Genomic DNA, 19,109 nt, shown 5'->3' on the forward strand with positions numbered 1-19,109 from the left:
GCATATGTGCTTGTCAGTGAATATACACCAAAAGGTCTATATGTGATTATCTGTAAGTGGTAACTTTATAAATCATTTATTTTTCCTTGTTTTTGAATTTAGTATTTTTTATAGCCCATATGCACTATTTTTAAGGAAAAAAAAATTATCTTTTAAAACTGTCTCTCTTTATTCCCCTACTGCCCACTATCACAGTGCCTGATAAAATGAAGGGTAGCACACCTACGAAAGAGGCCAAGTGTTTCACTTACTACAGGCTAATCATTCCTAATTCAAAAATACAAAATCTAAAATGCTCCAAAAATCAAACTTCTGAACACCAAAATGATGCCACAAGTGGAAAATTCCGTACATAACCTCATGCAACACATCACATTTTTCAGGGATATTGAAAAAGTTTATTCAATATCCCGAAGAAAAACATAAAATTACATTTAGGCTTTGTGTATAAGATGTATATGAAACACAAATTTTATGTTTAGACTTGGGTCCCATCCCCAAGATATCTCATTATGTATAATGGAAAAATATTCCAAAATCAAAAAAAGCTCTGAAATCTAAAGCACTTCTGGTCCCAAGCATTTAGGATAAGGGATACTCATCTAGTACTTCAAGTTTGTCTTCTCTGAGTTAATGACTCTTCATTTCACTGGCCAAGGCCAGCCTTTAAGCCATTTCTGAAAGGCATGGTCTCTACTTCAAATTCTATATAGCTAGAAAAGGGGGCACGGAGGAGAAATATCAAGGGGCACAAGCAGATTTAACCACCACTCCCAGCAAAGCTCCTCTGAGATTTCACAGGAGCGAGTGAAAACTCAGCTCAGGAGAACATGTCTACAACAGCTGCTGCCCACAGGACTGTGTCAACCAACGCTGTTCTAGTGAGTGAGAGCACAAGACTCAGAAACTCTAAAAGGCGCTCATCCTTTGTAGCAATACTGTGATCACTCTCATGGAGGACTCACTCCTGGGGAAGTGCTGACAGCATTCAGATCTGTGGTTCTCCAACCTTTACCATACCTCAGAATCACTCCAAGAGCTTATTAACAACAACATGGCTGAGTGGCTCAAGCCCATAATCCCAGAACTTTGGAGGGCCAAAGGGGTCAGATCACCTGAGCTCAGGAGCTTGAGAAAAGCCTGGGCAACATGCTGAAAACTAAGTCTCTACTAAAAATACAAAAATAAGCCGGGCATCGTGGTGAGCACCTGTAGTCTCAACTACTCAGGAGGCTGAGGCACAAGAATCACTTGAACCCAGGAGATGAAGTTGCAGTGAGCCAAGATCATTCCACTACACTCTAGCCTGGACAACAGAGGGAGACTGTCTCAAAAAAAAAAAAAAAAAGCCAGATTTCTGGGTCTTACCTTAGATCTACTACATTAGAATCCTGGGGTTGGGCCCAGAAATTTTTTTTTTTTTTTAACTTATCAAGTGATTGTGATGCAGAAAATCCCTGTATCAGTACCCAGCAATTGTTTATCAACTGTTGGCTGGAAGGAACTAGAAATACCTATACAATCGGACTCCAATTAAATTAGCACCAGTCAAGTAAAAAAACTGAAAAGCCTCCAAAATAACTCACATTATACTACTACCTTTTTGATGTTTTAACAAATCTCACCACTGAAAAGCTCATCCTTTTAACTTCACTAAATCCTCCTCTTTTAGCTACAGCCTCATTTTCTTTTATCTGGTCCTCAGTGGGCCCTGGAAACAGATCATCTGTTAGAAGAGGTGATTACAGTGGAAAATGGAAACGCAGCGTAACAAAAGAAAAACAAATTGCTTCTGTGCGGCCAGCCATGAAGTCTGAGCTGGGTCGCCCTGGGTGGCAACAGATACAATAGACCTCACCAGGCACCCTGCCCAAGGTCCACTGGGGTCTACACCTCTCATCACATAATTAGCCCACTGTTCTCTGCAAGTTCTTCTTGTTCTTTGTGAACATATTTCCTGGGGAAGAAAAGTCAAACACTACCCAGAGATATTTTCAGGTGGCATTTCCTGCTGTAATTAAACAGAATTATGAAATCTCAATGTTTTCAATTCACTGGGCTTCTTCTGGACTTTGTTATTTTATCTGTCATAAGATTCTACCTGGCCAAAGATATTCACTAATGCTCTAACCCCTCAATGGCATGGAGTTACTGATTCCCTAAGAATTATATTGCTGTTTAGTCACAAAAACTTTTTTTTCCTATCATGGTGGTTTTAAAATATGTCCCCTAATTCTTTGACAATCCTTTTATTTAGAAGTGGGATTCTCCATATTGTGAATGTACTAAAATCCACTGAATTGTACACTTAAAGTGGTAAATTTAGGCTATATAATTTTTATCTCAATTTTTTAAAAAGTGACGTTTCTCTATCTCCTTCCTTTGAATCTGGGCTCCGTGCCCACTTGACCAGTAGAGTATGGTCGACTCGATGCTGTGATTTCTGGGCCTAAGCCTTAAGAAACTGGCAGCTGCTTCCATTTCCTATCTTCTAGGATGCTTACCCTTGGCAACCAGACACCATACCATGAGGAAATGTAGGCAATTTTTCCATAGGTCACCCAGGGATGAAATGAGGTCCTGGGGCCAGAGCCCCAGCTGAGCTCCTAGCTGACAGCAAGCATCAACTTACCAGCCACATGAGTGAGCCATCTTAAAAGCAGATCATTCATCCCCCTGCAGAGCTACCTCAACCAAAGCTGTGTGGAACAACCCTTGCCAAGCCCTGCCTCAACTGCAGACTCATGAGCAAAAAATAAATGCCTGGAGATGTTTAAACCATCATTAAATGTTGTAATGGTCCGTTATGCGGCAACAGATAACAGGTGCTTCAATATCATCAAGACTGGCTGGTCAAGAACAGCTTCAGAAAATTCTCTAATCTAGTATCACAAATCACAGTAGATTCTGTCAAGTGTAATCTTCAGCACTGAAGACTTCATCCATACATGTTCTTCACAACTCAATTGAATTGCAAACTTTCTAACATGTTCACACCATATCATGTCACTCAAAACCATGCCATCAAGTAAAAAAGAAGGTAACTGATTTTCTTAATTTTAAAAGAAAAAAGGGGTAAAAAGGAAGAAAGCTACAGAGCACAAAAGCTTGGAGGCATTCAAAGAAAAATTATGGAAAGCTGTTAATGTGCCTTCTTAGAAAAGATAATGTGCAGTGACATCTCCCCATGACCCTTCTACCCTGTCAAAGTGTCAGAGAACCTGGGCTCTGCTCCTCACCTCCAGCCTCTCTGGCGGGGGCTCATTCTGCAGGATCCTCAATGCTTTGGCAGCAGCATCATGTTTCGCAGCCTGTCTTGTCTTTCCTTTCCCATTAAATTGCTGTCCTCCCACAGAAAGCTCCACTTGATAAAGTAAAGGTGGAACTGGAAATGGGTAAAAGTACCTAGAAATAAAAGGGGGTTAGGCAAATTATAGTCTCAAGTTGGTAAGTCACCCATACATCCTCTAGCAAATGCAAATCTTTCCTTCATCACGATCCTACTCACATTAGTGTTTGATGCTAACCACTCTTCATCAATATATCCAGATTTCATAAAAGCTTAAACTGAATTAGAATTTCTACACAGTATAAGCAAAGAGTGTTTAGCAATCCCAACTTATGTTTCATGAAATACAATGGCTTATAAATTATGAATTCAATGTATCATGCTAACCTGTACTGATAAAATCTAAAATAAATTAGGCTTTGGCTGAGACAGAAATGTAGCTTGCTCTGCCTTCTCAAACCTTAGCTTTACACTTGCATGTCTCCAATAGGAGGCTGGGAATTTTAATGTACAGGTCTTTTAGGAAGGATCCTCATTTCGAGAAATCCCAACAAGCTGTAGCCTACCTAGCAGAATCCAGTTTCTTATCTATTTCATAGCTTATATTTTTAAAATGACTTAACCCCCAAACAGAGAGCAGGGAAATGAAGAATTCCATTTTGCTCATCATCTATCCACTAATGTCTTATTATCATGAGCAAAAGATTTTCAATGCATGGCATTTTCAGGTTTCAATTAATATTTTATTGCACCAGAGCTACTTACAAAGCTCACAAGTTCAAAAACCAAAAAGTACCCAATAATAAGGTATCTATAAATGCTGGGAATCATTGTATTACAGGAATCATTATGCTATGGGAATCATGTCCAAATATAATTCATTTACACAAAGGAGTTACAAGGGTGATCTTTAACCAGACTGTTTGAGGGCACAAGCCACACTGCCAGTGAGGAACATGCTCAGGCCCTTTCCAAAGGCAGTAGTTAAACACACACACAGGGCCAGATGTAATGGCTCACGCCTGTAATCCTAGCACTTTAGGAGGCTGAGGCAGGAGAACCTCTTGAACTCTGTTCCCGACCAGTCTGGGCAACATAGGGAGACCCTGTCTCAATTGATTTAAAAAAAAAAAAAAAAAAAAAGGAGGGGCAACCAGGCACAGTGGCTCATGCCTGTAATCACATTACTCTGGGAGGCCAAGAGAGGTGGATCATCTGAGGTCAGGAGTTCAAGATCACCCTGGCCAACCTGGCAACACCCCATCTCTACTAAAAAATAAAAAAAATTACCCGAGCATGGTGGTGGGCACCTATAATCCCAGCTACTCAGGAGGCTAAGGCAGGGAGAATCACTTGAACCTGGGAGGTGGAGGTTGCAGTGAGATTGCGCCACTGTACAATCTCAATTGGAGCCTGGGCGACAGAGCAAAACCTCCTCAGGAAAAAAAAAAGGGGGCACAAAGACACAGTTCCAAAGGTACAAACCTAATTAAGACTCACTTCAACACTTGGAAGGCCCAAACCAAATCATTACTCCCGCCACAATCTAGAGGTTACTAGTTTATGTAAAAGATCAGACATATCTTCACCTGTGTTTTACCAAAAAACAAAAAAAAAACTTCACACATACCTCGGGGGATAAGCACCTCCTCTCATGTTGTAGTTATAGGTGGATTGCATCCGAGAGTAAGGGTCAACAGGCTTATACATTGGTTTTTTTCCAAGTTTCATGCACAGTGCATTTAGTTCTACAGTAGGGGTAATGCTTTCTGCAAGAAAGAATAAAAAAAAAATTTGTTTCTGATATGAGAATGATACTCAAATAAAAAGTAATAGCATGCTTTCTACTAATTGGATTCATGATGCATTACACAAAAGGACCTGGGTGGCTCACTGCTAGGCATCAGACAAGGAAATCCAAGAATATGCTGTGATTTCTCCATATTAATACACAGTCAACAGCACAAAATCTACTCTGAGGGCTGTAAGAGGAGTCACAATTTAACCCCGCGACATTATCAGTGAAAGCTATATGGTACAGTTTTCAGAAGTAAGTTCTAAAACATATCAAATTTCATGATTAAAAAGTCCTATGCAGGCCGGGCACGGTGGCTCAAGCCTGTAATCCCAGCACTTTGGAAGCCCGAGGCAGGTGGATCACGAGGTCAAGAGACAAGACCATCCTGATCAAAATGGTAAAACCCCGTCTCTACTAAAGATACAAAAAATTAGCTGGGCATGGTGGCGTATGCCTGTAATCCCAGCTACTCAGGAGGCTGAGGCAGGAGAATTGCCTGAGCCCAGGAGGCGGAGGTTGCGGTGAGCCGAGATCGTGCCATTGCACTCCAGCCTGGGTAACAAAAGCGAAACTCCGTCTAAAAATAAAAAAAAATCCTATGTAACTGTCCAAATTGTTTTACTGTTTGAGAATTCTTAATCAATATAACCTTGGTTGTACTAATTGACAAGGTTATTGGCTTACACTCAGAAGTATGTCTCTATACACTACTGAATGATGCATTTATTACTAGAATGCAAAGCACTGTGTTAAGCTTAACCCCAGAGGAGTTCAAAGAACACAAAGCACACTCAAAGAGCTACAATACAACATGATGTGCACCTTACGGAAACGTGAAAATCACTGAGGAAGCGGCAACACAATTCTCTTTGGAGAAGTCACACAAGGCCCCCAAAATATTCATATATTTCCATTCTTGACATTTCTAATACAATTTGACCTGTGGTAACTTGTTAGGAATCTGACCTGTGGCGACTTGTTAGGAAAATGAGTTCCATTTTCAAATACAACAGGTTATCTGAAAATTACCAACTTCAGAAAATACATGTTATTCATTTTCCAATTGTTTTCTCTCAGTTTATCCAATGCACAGGCCTTTACAAACCATTTAGAAAGAAAGCCAGCCTGGAAAGATTAGTGTCAGTGCACAGTCATATTTAAACACAACACTTTCACATCAAAAACAGAACACTAGCAATGCCAAAATCTAAAAGCACACAAAAATTCACTTTAAAATGCCTTTTTAGGATGTATATACAGAGAAATAAAAATGACCTGATTCTATACTATAATTGGTTTAACTATTATTTAATGCTTGAATCAAATTATAGAGTATCTTTGGGGTTTGCACAGAGGGCCACATGAATTACTGATCTGTCTCTCCCTTACATCAGAATTATATTTCTTACAAAATTCATATAATTGCATTTTAAGTACAGCCGAATCATTTTAAGAGCAGCTCTGATCCATACAATGTGTCTGCAGTAGAGAATAAATATGAAAAAAGTATAACACAAAAAATCAAAATTAACAAGAAAGATATGCCTGAGAACTTCCCAGATTCCTTCCTACGTACCAAGACCTGGAATGACTTCATACATGTGACGGAGTCTCTGCTATAACAGCCATTCCTGACACAGCCTCCAGGTCACTGATCCCCAACTCTTCACCAGCCACACCTTCTGGATTAGTATTCTCCCTGCGTGGGTCCCTTGTTTGAAGACATACTACCCGCTGCCTTGTATTTAAGTAGTATTTACATTTTCTCATTCTTTTTTAATAATTAAGAGACATACAATTGACAATCAGCACTTCTGACCAACAAAATTACAATCACTAAACCAACTTGATGTGACTCTAGATAAAACTTGCATTCTTGGTAATCTATAAAATCTTATCAAAAAATCTATTTTCATTAAACTTTTCAGAAATCTTTGAAATCATATGGTCACCCGCCATCCTTCCTATGACCGCTTTTCCAGATTGTCAGGAGTTGAAGGACCACAGATTGGAAACCACTGCTTTAGAATGAGGTTAATGATTCCCCCCCAAAAAATAAGCATTTGTCACTGGTAGTATAGAATCTGTGCTTTCAAAATCAACAAGTTTGTTAAGAAACCATTCATATACATACTAAACAGTACATCTAGACACCCTTTTGAAACTGTTTGGCCCACACATAAGACCTAGATTCCTTCCTTCACTACCAAAAGGGCAGATTGTGGGCTTAGAAAATTTTGTTCCCTCCAAAGCTTTGGCAGCAGCTGTGTTTAACCTTTGTAATAATAGTTCAGTGAGCTCCCCAGTACTGATCTCCAAGTGTCAGCTGTACCGTAAATTCCTAGAAATGAAGAGTGTGAGCTCTCAATTCATGAAACCTGACATAGACTGTAATATGTCTCTTGAACCTTGAACACTTTTAATGTTCATGAAACATGTTCACGAGGCCTGGTCTTATCCTGACGATTTATCCTGTCATCCCCTTCTTATCCTTTTTTGTCATTTTCTTTTTTTTTTTTTTTTGAGACTGAGTTTCTCTGTTGTTACCCAGACCAGAGTGCAATGGCACAATCTTGGCTCACCGCAACCTCTGCCTCCTGGATTCAAGCAATTCTCCTGCCTCAGCCTCCCAAGAAGCTGGGACTACAGGCGCGTACCACCATGCCCAGCTAATTTTTGTATTTTTAGTAGGGACAGGGTTTCACCTTGTTGACCAGGATGGTCTCGATGTCTTAACCTTGTGACCCATCCGCCTCAGCCTCCCAAAGTGCTGGGATTATAAGCGTGAGCCACCACACCCAGCTTTTTGTCATTTTCATAAACAAAAAAAGATTCTGTGTGTATACACTGAAATTTTTTTTTTTTTTTTTTTTTTTGAGATACAGTCTCACTCTGTCCCCAGGTTGGACTGTAGTGGCTCAATCTTAGCTCAATGCAATCTCCACCTCCTGGGTTCAAGAAATTCTCCTGCCTCAGCCAACTGAGTAGCTGAGATTACAGGCACCTGCCACCATGCCCGGCTAATTTTTATATTTTCAGTATAGATGGGGTTTCACCACATTGGCCAGGCTGGTCTTGAACTGACCTCAAGTGATCCACCTGCCTCAGCCTGCCAAAGTCTAGGATTACAGGTATGACCCACCATGTCCAGCCTTGAAATATTCTTCCAATTACTTCTCATGAAAGATTTTGCAAACTTGATTTAAACACATAGCAGTACTTCACACAAATTAAGACAATATTTGTTTTGATGCTGTAATATATTTTTGGGTTCTTGTTTGAAAACAGAACCACCCCTTTTTTCAATTTTTGAGATGGGGTCTTGCTCTGTTGTCCAGGCTGGAGTGCAGTGGCACAATCATAGCTCCTTGCAGTCTCCTGGGTTGAAACAATCCTCCCACTTCAGCCTCCTGAGTAGCTGGGAATATGGGCACATGCAACCATACCTGGCTAATTTTTTAATTTTTGCAGAGGCAGGGTCCCCCTGTGTTACTTAGGCTGGTCTTAAACTCCTGGGCTCCATGATCTCTCGGTCTCAGACTTCTAAAGTGGTAGGATTTTAATAAGTTCCCAAAGTAATTCTGATGCACCCCAAAGATCTGAGATTTACTACTTCGGAATTTAACAAAATCAATTGAAGTGGTCAGGTATGGTGGCTCATGCCTGTAAACCCAGCACTCTGGGAGGCTGAGGTGGGCGGATCACCTGAGGTCAGGATCAAGACCAGCCTGGCCAACAATGATGAGGCCTCGTCTCTACTAAAAATACAAAAGTTAGCCAGGTGTGCTAGCACATGTCTGTAATCCCAGCTACTCGGGAGGCTTAGGCATAAACCCGGGAAGTGGAAGTTACAGTGAGCCGAGAACACACCACTGCACTCCAGCCTGGATGATAGAGAGACTTTTGAGACTCTGTCTCAAAAAAAAAACAACAAAAAAAACAATTGAAACTTTTTTTTTTCCTGATTTTATCACGGAGTATCACTTTATCTCACTTACACATTATTTACAAGAGAAACCTAGATTTGAGTAGTATGTCTAGGTCGTTTAAATTTGATGCCTAAGGGGTGGGGCAACTTGCCTTCATAGCTGATTTTTCTTGTAGGTCTTAATTTTAGGATTCCCTCAGCGCACAGCTTCCACTAAAGAAAAAAAACATAAAGAACCCTGTATTGGCTAGGTGTGGTGGCACATGCCTGTAGTCCCAGCTACTTGGGAGGCTGGGGTGGGAGAATCGCTTGAGCCCAGGAGTTCTGGGCTGTAGTGTGCTATGCTGATCTGGTGTCCTCACTAAGTTCGGCATCAATGTGGTGACCTCCCAGGAGTGGGGGACCACCAGGTTGCCTAAGGAGGGGTGAAATGGCCCAGGTTAGAACAGAGCAGGTCAAAACTCCTGTGCTGATCAGTAGTGGGACTGCGCCTGTGAATAGCCACTGCACTCCAGCCTGAGCAACATAGCGAGACCCCTCTCTAAAAGAAAAGAAAGAAAAAAAAAGGAACAAACAAATGAAAAAGCAAAAGAATCCTGTATTGGCCAGGTATGGTGGCTCATCCTGTAATCCTAGCACTTTGGGAGGCCGAGGCACACAGATCACTTGAGGTCAGGAGTTTGAGACCAGACTGGCCTACAGGGTGAAGCCCCGTCTCTACTAGAAATATAAACATTAGCCAGGCATGGTGGCACATGCCTGTAATTCTAGCTATTTAGGTAGCTGAGGCAGGAGAATCACTTGAACCCAGGAGGCAGAGGTTGCAGGGAGCCAAGATTGCACCACTGCACCCCAGTCTGGGCAACGGAGCGAGATTCCACCTCAAAAGAGGGGGAAAAAAAAAAGGCTGGTCAAAGTGGCTCATGCCTGTAATCCCAGCACTTTGGGAAGCAGAGGCAGGTGAATCACCTGAGGTCAGGAGTTCAAGACCAGCCTGGCCAATACAGTAAAACCCCATCTCTACTAAAACTACAAAATTTGGCCAGGCATGGTGGTACACACCTGTCCCAGCTACTCAGGAGGCTGAGTAGGAGAACTGCCTTAACCCGGGGGGGGCGGAGGTTGTAGTGACCTGAGATCATACCACTGCACACCAGCCTGGGGCACAGAGGAAGACTCTACCTCAAAAAATTTAAAAAAAGAAAGAATCCTTTTAACACCCCTTGACACATCAGGATATCAAGGATCTCCTGTATGTGTTCTACAGTTCACCAGGCTACTCATTTAAGTACAAATAACCACATGACCTCAAGACCCTGGCAGGCAATAAAGTCAAATGGTAAAAGCCTGCAACACAGTATAATCCCTGGGTCATCTTGGTGATTGTCTCATGGATAAATGTTGAAGGGGAAAATGCTTAAAAAACAAAACAAAAAAACACCAAGTTATTCTCATGAACAGTCTTGCCTTTCTCTAGGTCTTTCTCCATCAGGTGCTACTTGCCACTCTGCTGCATTCTGTTGGTAGCAAGTTTAGAATCTTGGTTTTGATAGAATTAAAAGTACACCATATCTCTGATTTTTCAAATATCTGAGTATCTGAGAGAGAGAGAACAACTTCTCCTCTTTGAGCAACTTGTGGGTAAAAAGAAAATATAAGGTTACAGATGAACACACGGTCAAAGTAACTAAATTACTAAAAGTTCAAGTGAGAAAGAACATGAGCCAAAATATAATAAAAACAATTAATAAAGGGAATCCCAAAGTTAAGGTCTGCAAAAAAATCCTGTAAGGAAACCACAACAATTATTTTTAAATGACTAATTGCCTCTTTTAATTTTAATTAATTTATTTTTTGATACAGGGTCTCACTCTGTTGTACAGGCTGGAATGCAGGGTGCCATCTCAGCTCATTACAACCCCTGTCTCCCAGGTTCAGGTCATTCTCCTGCCTCAGCCTCCGGAGAAGCTGGGACTACAGGTACGTACCACCATGTCCAGCTGATTTTTGTATTTTTTGGTACATACGGGGTTTCACCATGTTAGCCAAGCTGGTCTTGAACTTCTGACCTCAAGTGATCTGCCAGCCTCAGCCTATCAAAGTGCTGTGAATACAGGCATAAGCCACTGCTCCTGGCCCCTAATTGCCTTCTAAATATAAAGACACATTTCAAATAGAATTATGCTTTATAACAACATTTTTAAGCTAATTTTGTGTGAGTGGGAAATATTTTTCCTAAATGCCTAATTGCTTAATAATAACAACTACGATTTCTCAAGCATTTACTAGGTGCCAGGCATTGTGCTCCACACGTTAATATATATGCTCTCATTAAATTCTAGTAATAAACCTGTTTGGTGAGTATTATTGTCCCCATTTTACAGATGAGGAAACTGAAAAAAAAGTAGCAACTTGCCCAAGATCACACAGCTAGTAACAAGCTGAGATTCAAACCCAGATCTACCTGACTGGAAAGGCAACTCAACTGTGTTATGCTACAGTGACTATTTATGATTGTGCCTGATGTTACTTTTAGTCAGATGAAAAGAAACATTTGATTTATTCAAGGCTTGAGGTTTACATGTGAAGGAAAATGAGGTATAATGAGATAAATCGCTCATCCTTAATTATATTATCTTTGCTGCAAGGTTAGAATCAGAAGCAGAAGGTTCAATTCCTTATCATACTGTATCATCTTACACTACAGCTGCAAAAGACAACCCCGTATCTTTATGTCCTAGATGGTTGGGGAAAAAAGAAGACAACTCCAGATATGCAAGAATTAAGTTCCAAAATGTGCTGTTATTATAGATATCAAACAAGTTTCAAAGACAGAATTCTCTTTTTTCCACATGTTCTAAAAAGACTGAATTCTTAAATAATGATTAGCAAAATTTAAAATTATAGTCAGACTTTCATTCTCTGATAAGGGGAATGACAAGGATAACTGAAACCAGAGACAATACAAAATACTCACTTTGAGACTAATTTCTACTTTGCATCTTCAAACCTTTGGATTGCTAACAAGTGAAAAAACTGATTTCCCATCACATCATCTCCCTGCCCTAAGGTCTATGTGCAACAAGCAGGAGAGGAGTCAGAAGCAAGCTGCAGACATGAGGTGGTCCAGAGCTAAAACACTTACAGGAATCAATCACAGGTGCTTGAGAATTGTCTTCGTTCAGAATCCCAAATAGCCAAACACTATTTGGAGTTTTAAAAGCAAAATATGGCCAGGTGAGGTGGCTCAAACCTGAAATCCCAGCATTTTGGGAGGCCAAGGTGAGTGGATTGCTTGAGCCCAGCAACTCGAGACAAGCCTGGGCAACATAGCAAGACTTCGTCTCTACAAAGAATAAAAAACAATTAGCTGGGTGTGGTGGCATGCACCTGTGGTCCCAGCTACTCAGGAGGCCAAAGTGGGAGGATTACTTGAGCCTGAGAGGTAGAGGCTGCAGTGAGATGTGATGGTACCACTGCACTCCAGCCTGGGCAGCAGATAAAGACTAAAAAAAAAGTAGGCCTGGCACGGTGGCTCACGCCTGTAATCGCAGCACTTTGGGAGGCCAAGGCAGGCGGATTACAAGGTCAGGAGTTCAAGACCAGACTGGCCAACATGGTAAAACCCCGTCTCTACTAAAACATACAAAACTTAGCTGGGTATGGTGGCTCATGCCTGTAATTCCAGCTCCTTGGGAGGCTGAGGTAGGAGAAGTCCTTGAGTTGGGACCTGGGAAGCAGAGACTGCAGTGAGCCGAGATCACACCACTGCACTCCAGCCTGGGCTACAGAGTGAGACTCCATCTCAAAAATAAAATAAATAAAATAAAATAAAAAATACAGTAAAAAGCCAATTATTCCAAAAAAGAAGCATATTTCTTTGACCTATTGGCAAAAATGAAAAAAGAAACAACTTCAAAAATTTGTAATCGGCCAGTGGCTCACATCTGTAATCTCAGCACTTTGGGAGGCCGAGGCAGGAGGTAGAGACCATCCTGGCTAACATGGTGAAACTCAGTCTCTACTAAAAATACAAAAAAATTAGTCAGGCATGGGTGGCATGCACCTGTAGTCCCAGCTACTGAGGAGGCTGAGGCAGGAGAATCACTTGAATCCACCAGGCGGAGGCTGCAGTGAGCCAAGACAGCACCACTGCTCTCCAGCCTGGGTAATGGAGCAAGACTCCGTCTCAAAAAAAAAAATCTATAATGTTGTCTAAGTATAGTTTTTGTTTAAGACAACCTCATCAGTTTGAAAATCCGTATTTTGAATCACAGCACCAGTTTCAAGAGTATAAAAAATACAGAAAACATTTCAGGTGGCATACAAATGTATAAGCAATATGGACAATATTTACCTTACAGTGAGCTGGACCTTGCTCACACAGAAGCTTATACTCAAGCTGGACCTTGCTGAAACTAACTCATTCACAAAACACCAACTGTGATTTTTCTCTATGGTGTTTGCCACATTAGAAGGAAGTAAAAAATAATGTAAGAGCACTGAAGTCAACTAGCAGTATATAAGACTACTACTCTCCTAGGGATATGAAAATAGACGAAAAACAAAATAGAAGGTCTACAAATGTAGGCAGCAGTCATACAAAACTGCAAATCATTCCAGTAGTACAATCCCAGAGAAGACACAACTGGGGTCTTTTCTGAACCAGCTGAAGCCAGGTAACCTAGGAATGGGTGTGTCTTCAAAAGAGAGAAGTCAGGGTAATAACTAACCCATGGTAGGCAAGCAAGATTTGAAATCAGATGAAGCACTGCTATTAAAACCAACTAAGGGAATACAAGGTCTTCTGAACAGAGAGACACTGGTTACCAAAACAGCTACCAGCTGTACCCTGCCCATTATTTCACTAAACTCAACATGCCATTACCATCTCTCAATCAACTGTTGTCATTTTCCATACAGTGAAACTCTCATTCCTGGGGCATCTTCTAGTCTTTTCTCCAAAGGCTGCCATCCTCAGACCTTATCTATTACTAACAATTATATAAGTAAAATAAAATGACCTTGGTGGGCAGGAGTTTACAAAGTCAATAGGATTTGGACACCAGAACTCACTAGAAGAAAAAGCAATAAATCCCAGAGGACTCAAACAGTCTGTGTCTTTTCTTTTAAGAGAGCCTCACATGGCAAATACGGGAAAAACAGCATCTCTGCAGGACTATGCCAAATCAAGAATGCTATCTGTTGAACCAGTCCAAGGAATTGTGGAGGTAGCATGGAAGATGCCATGCAGCTGAGTGGGAGAAGCAAACACTCTAAGAACAGATTTACAAAGTGAAGGAAACAGGCATAAGGAAGGGGATGAAAAGACTTTGTTACTTCTATACCATGACTATAGTATAGAAATACTCACACTGACAACCTATTTATTTCACTGGTCCTGCCATGTTGTGGGGAGGGTGTTGGGAAGCAGAACATTGTTTAAATTTATTATCTTCCCTGCTTTTTTGTTTTCATTTTCAAAATCCATCACTTTATTTCCCTTACAAGGCAGCCATACATTAAGCATGTGACAGTCACATGATTTCTGCAGTGAGCCCCAAGGCTTCCAGGAGCTTTCCTGGAGCCTATGGCCAGAAGAGTCCTCAGATTTCAAATATTAAAGCTTTCTCCACAGCCACGAGTTCCTTTGCTGTTTGGGTTACTGAACACAAACTCGCTTGATAATTTGTCTTCAACATAGTCCATTTCTGTTCCTAAAAGTGTTAGCTGTGCTTTGTTTTTGATGAATACTCTGACTCCATCTTGAATAACTTGTTCATCAGAATCTCCTTTTGTCTTTGTATATTCTAGTGTATAAGAAAGGCCATTACAGCCCCTGGTTCAGACATCAACTTTTACACCTATATGCTTAGGCTTATCTTTAAGAAGTTGTTTTATCTTGTTTACTGCTGAAGGTGTCAGGGTGACAGCGGCCTGGGTGGGATGCAGCTTCCTCTTGCTCATAGCCCAGACAGTTGCCTGAACTAAGGAAGCCGACATCTTTGCCATCCCCGCACCCTGGTGTCTCAGGCCTCTCAAAGCTCAGCTGCCTCAGCCTCTCTCCATGGACATGGCAGGTGCAACCCCCACCCCCGCTTTCTTTTTTAATCAGACCCTGTCTCCTATTCATAACAATATTGGGGTTTTTGTTTTGTTTTGTTTTTGATGGAGTCTCACTCTGTCACCCAGGCTGGAGTACAGTGGCACAATCTTACCTCATTGCAACCTCCGCCTCCCGGATTCAAGCAATTCTCTGCCTCAACCTCTGGAGTAGCTGGGATTAACAGGCGCCCACCATGACATCCAGCTAATTTTTTTGTATTTTAGCAGAGACGGGGTTTCACCATCTTGTCCAGGCTCATCTTGAACTCCTGACCTCGTGTTCCACCTGCCCCAGCCTCCCAAAGTGCAGGGATTACAGGCGTGAGCCACTGCACCCAGCCTAATTTCTTATCTATAATATTTGTAGATATTTTTCTCCTCAAGTGTTTTAAATCTTTTACTTTTTTTGAGACAGACTCTTGCTCTGTAGCCCAAGCTGGAATGCAGTGATGTGATCTCAGCTCACTGCAGCCTCTGCCTCCTGGGTTCAAGTGATTCTCCAGCCTCAGCCTCCTGAGTAGCTGGGATTATAGGTATGTGTCACCACGCCCAGCTAATTTTGTATTTTTAATAGAGACAAAGTTTCTCCACGTTGGTCAGGCTGGTCTCAAACTCCTGACCTCAGGCGATCCACCCATCTTGGCATCCTAAATTGCTGGGATTACATGTGTGAGCTACCGTACCCAGCCTATTTTTGCATTTTTAGTAGAGACAGGGTTTTGCCATGTTGCGAGGCTGGTCTCACACTGCTGACCTGAGGTGATCTGCCCACCTTGGCCTCCCAAAGCGCTGAGATTACAGGCATGAACCACCGCGTCTGGCAGAGTACCTATAGTTCATTTTCATTTTCCTAATAATCAGATTTGAATGCTTCTAAGCTTTAAGTCAGTCTCAGTCTGTTGCCCAGGCTGGAGTAAGGTAGCACAATCACAGTTTATTGCAGCCTCGAACTCCTGGACTCAAGCAATCCTCCTGCCTCAGCCTCCCAAGTAGCTGAGGCTGCAGGTGCACACCATCAAGCCCAGCTAATTTTTAAATTAGCCTCCCAGCCAGGCACAGTAACTCACACCTCTAATTCCAGCAGTTTGGGAGGCCAAGGCAAGCTGATCACTTGAGGCCAGGAGTTGGAAGACCAGCGTGGATGGTGAAACCCTGTCTCTACTAAAAATACAAAACAGCCAAGTATATATAGTTGCAGCCTCAGGAGGCTGAGGCAGGAGAATCCCTTGAACCCAAGAGGCAGAGGGTGTAGTGAGGTGAGATCACACCATTGCACTCCAGCCTAGACAATAAAGTGAGACTCTGCCTCAATAAATAAATAAATAGGCTTCCCAAAACACTGAAATTACAAGTGTGAGCCACCTTGCCCAGCCAAGAAGTTTTTTTTTGCTTTTTTATTTCTGAGACAGAGTCTCACTCTATCTCCCAGGCTGAAGTACAGTGATATAATTACAGCTCACAGCAGACTCAATTCCCTAGGTTCAAGTGACCCTCTTGACTCAACCTCTGGAGTAGCTGGGACCACAGACATGCACCACCATGCTCAGACAATTTTTGTATTTTTTTTATATAGATGGAGTTTCACCACGTTGCCCAGGCTGGTCTCCAACTCCTGAGCTCAAGCAATCTCCCTCCCCAGCCTCCTAAAGTACTGTGATTACAGATGTGAGCCACCATGCCTGGCCATGATGCAGAGAATTTTAACAAGAAAATAAATCTGGGCATTATAGTTCACACCTGTAACCACAGCTACTCAGGAGGCTGAGGCAAGAGGATCCACTTGAGCCCAGGAGATTGATGCTGCAGTGAACCGTAATCACACTACTGTACTCCAGCCTGGGCAACAGAGTGGAGACCCTGTGAAACGAAGCAAAAAAAAAGGAAACAAGAGAAGAGAAGAGAAAAAAATGTGCTTCTTTATTTCATTTCTAATTGGCCCTCATTATGATTTCTAAACTACTTCTGGAACCTCCCAGACTTAAACTTACTTGTTCAAAATAGAAACAAATCTCAATGTAGTTGTTTGCTTTCTAGTAAATCTGGCTTCCCCCTGGCTTGGGATAAAATCTTAGACATTCAAAAAGGAGGCTTACGCAGACACAAGAGCTCTTTGTAAGTTGTGGGAAACTATTTTATTTTTATTTTTTTGAGATGGAGTCTCCCTCTGTTGCCCAAGCTGGAGTGCAATGGCATGATCTCAGCTCACTGCAACCTCTACCTCTCGGGTTCAAGCAATTCTCCTGCCTCAGCCTCCTGAGTAGCTGGGATTATGGGCATGCAGTACCAAGCCCAGCTAATTTTTATATATTTTTTTTGGTAGAGGTGGAGTTTCACCATGTTGGCAAGGCTATTCTTGAACTCGTGACCTCAAGTGATTCACCTGCCTCAGCTTCCCAAATTGCTGGGATTACAGGTGTGGACCACTGTGCCTAACTTGTTCTGGAAAATAATTTTAAATGCAGAATTATTCCATACGATGATGAATATCCAAGGTGGTATTTATTGCTCAATTCTTTCTGTCAGCCACCACTCTTTAACAGATGAGGCTTTACATTTTGAGTAGTTTTCAGCTTCCAATTCTCATTCTCACAACCTACAATGGTCTGTCAACTGTGGCCTCTGTCAACCCCCTACACAACCAGTGTTCTATATCTGGGATAAAGAAGTGTGGGTGGTGATACCTTCTTTTGCCTTTCTTTTGTTTCTAAAGGTAAATGTGAAAGCTCCCTAAATCTGCAACCTACTTATCAGATCAGAAAACAGGGTAAGAAAACATTTGAAATAGAAGACACTTGGATTCATATGCTTACCTGCAGCTGCACTGGTGGATGTAATAGATGCAGAGGGTAAAGCAGAGTTTTGAATGGGTCTACCTGCATTTTCAGAGGGCAGAGAGCTAGTAGTAGAAGGAATACTCATCAAAGGCTGTGAGAGAAGAGACTGGTTCTTGTTCAGTATTTGGCTCCCTGAGAGAGCAGCAGATGGGTTCTGAACTTGCACTTGAACTTGAGACATGGTCACTTTCAACAAAAGTGAACAAATGCAGGTAAACAGCTTTCAGTGCAGGTTAATTCAGTGCTATGAAGTCTAAAGTTCTACCTAAAAGTTGTAAGGGAAAGAAAATAAAAAGGTAAATTATAGAGGAGATATGTAATTGCCAATAGTCAGTCAAAATGGTGTTGCCTACTCTGGAAAATAGCCCCATTTAGCATGTAGCTACGTTGATTTATTCAAAATGTTTCTCCTTAGTATATAGTAAGTTTCTTGGCCTTTTCACTTTCCCAGTGTTTTTTAAATGATTTACAATATCCATGTGCTCTGCACATTCATTATACAAAGTGAATCAGTAGGGTATAATAATATTTATTGGTGAATGTTAAGAACTGCAAACTTCCTTAAGAATGGTCTATGTGGACTAAAAATTAAAAAAAAAAAAAGGACTGCAAACTATAGCTTACATTGAAAAATGCAAATTTACAAGTATGGAGAGGTTTCTATAGTATTTGGGGTATGGTAAAGGTTTCTTTCTCGCAAAATTATGAGAAATTGAAAGCAAACTATAAAAGGTTTATAATACCAGGAACAGGGAAATGTGAACACTGCTTCTTCTTAAGAACCAGGTCTCAGATTGACAACCTTAGGGCTGTAAGTTGACGGAAAGAAGGCAGGATACTTCTGCTGTTTCTTTTTCCCTTTACTAATGACAGATGTATTGTTTTCCTAAAAGGTTTGTTTGAGGTCTCATTTAAATACAGACCCCAAACAAGAAAATGAAGGCACCCCGACCCAGGCTCATAGATCCTGAGAAGTGATGTGAGTAACAAAGACCTTAAGCAAAAGTGGAGAAGAAGACAGGAATGGATTTTCGACTGGCAATTTTACTGGTGTGGTGGTGAGGTGAGGAGCACTGGAACCTGTTTCCTTCATCTTGTAAGTTAAGAGAATAATGAAGGCGTTACTTCTAAATACATTAAATTTCTTCACGAGTC

General features: G+C 41.5%; 1 protein-coding gene and 1 pseudogene across 11 annotated transcripts in view; both read right to left on the reverse strand.

Moving 5' to 3' along the window:
* STAU1 (staufen double-stranded RNA binding protein 1) overlaps window positions 1-19,109 on the reverse strand; it is a 66,266-nt gene that overhangs the window by 27,521 nt on the left and 19,636 nt on the right. For 4 of the 11 annotated variants that reach the window (XM_035298869.3, XM_035298868.3, XM_054255440.2 and 1 more), the window contains 3 exons: window positions 17,931-18,219; window positions 4,920-5,058; window positions 3,240-3,405 (listed from right to left, as the gene is read on the reverse strand). In XM_035298869.3, the coding sequence (XP_035154760.1) occupies window positions 3,240-3,405; window positions 4,920-5,058; window positions 17,931-18,135 (510 nt within the window). In that variant the 5' untranslated portion in view covers window positions 18,136-18,219. Of the gene's footprint in view, window positions 1-3,239; window positions 3,406-4,919; window positions 5,059-9,167; window positions 9,229-17,930; window positions 18,220-19,109 lie in introns of all 11 variants that reach the window. The other 7 variants (XM_035298873.3, XM_035298872.3, XM_078371909.1 and 4 more) reach the window with 2 other exon arrangements.
* Window positions 14,491-15,161, reverse strand: LOC144582483 (iron-sulfur cluster assembly 1 homolog, mitochondrial pseudogene; annotated as a pseudogene).

This window comes from Callithrix jacchus, chromosome 5 (assembly GCF_049354715.1).
Source record: "Callithrix jacchus isolate 240 chromosome 5, calJac240_pri, whole genome shotgun sequence".
Classification (NCBI taxonomy): domain Eukaryota; kingdom Metazoa; phylum Chordata; class Mammalia; order Primates; family Cebidae; genus Callithrix; species Callithrix jacchus.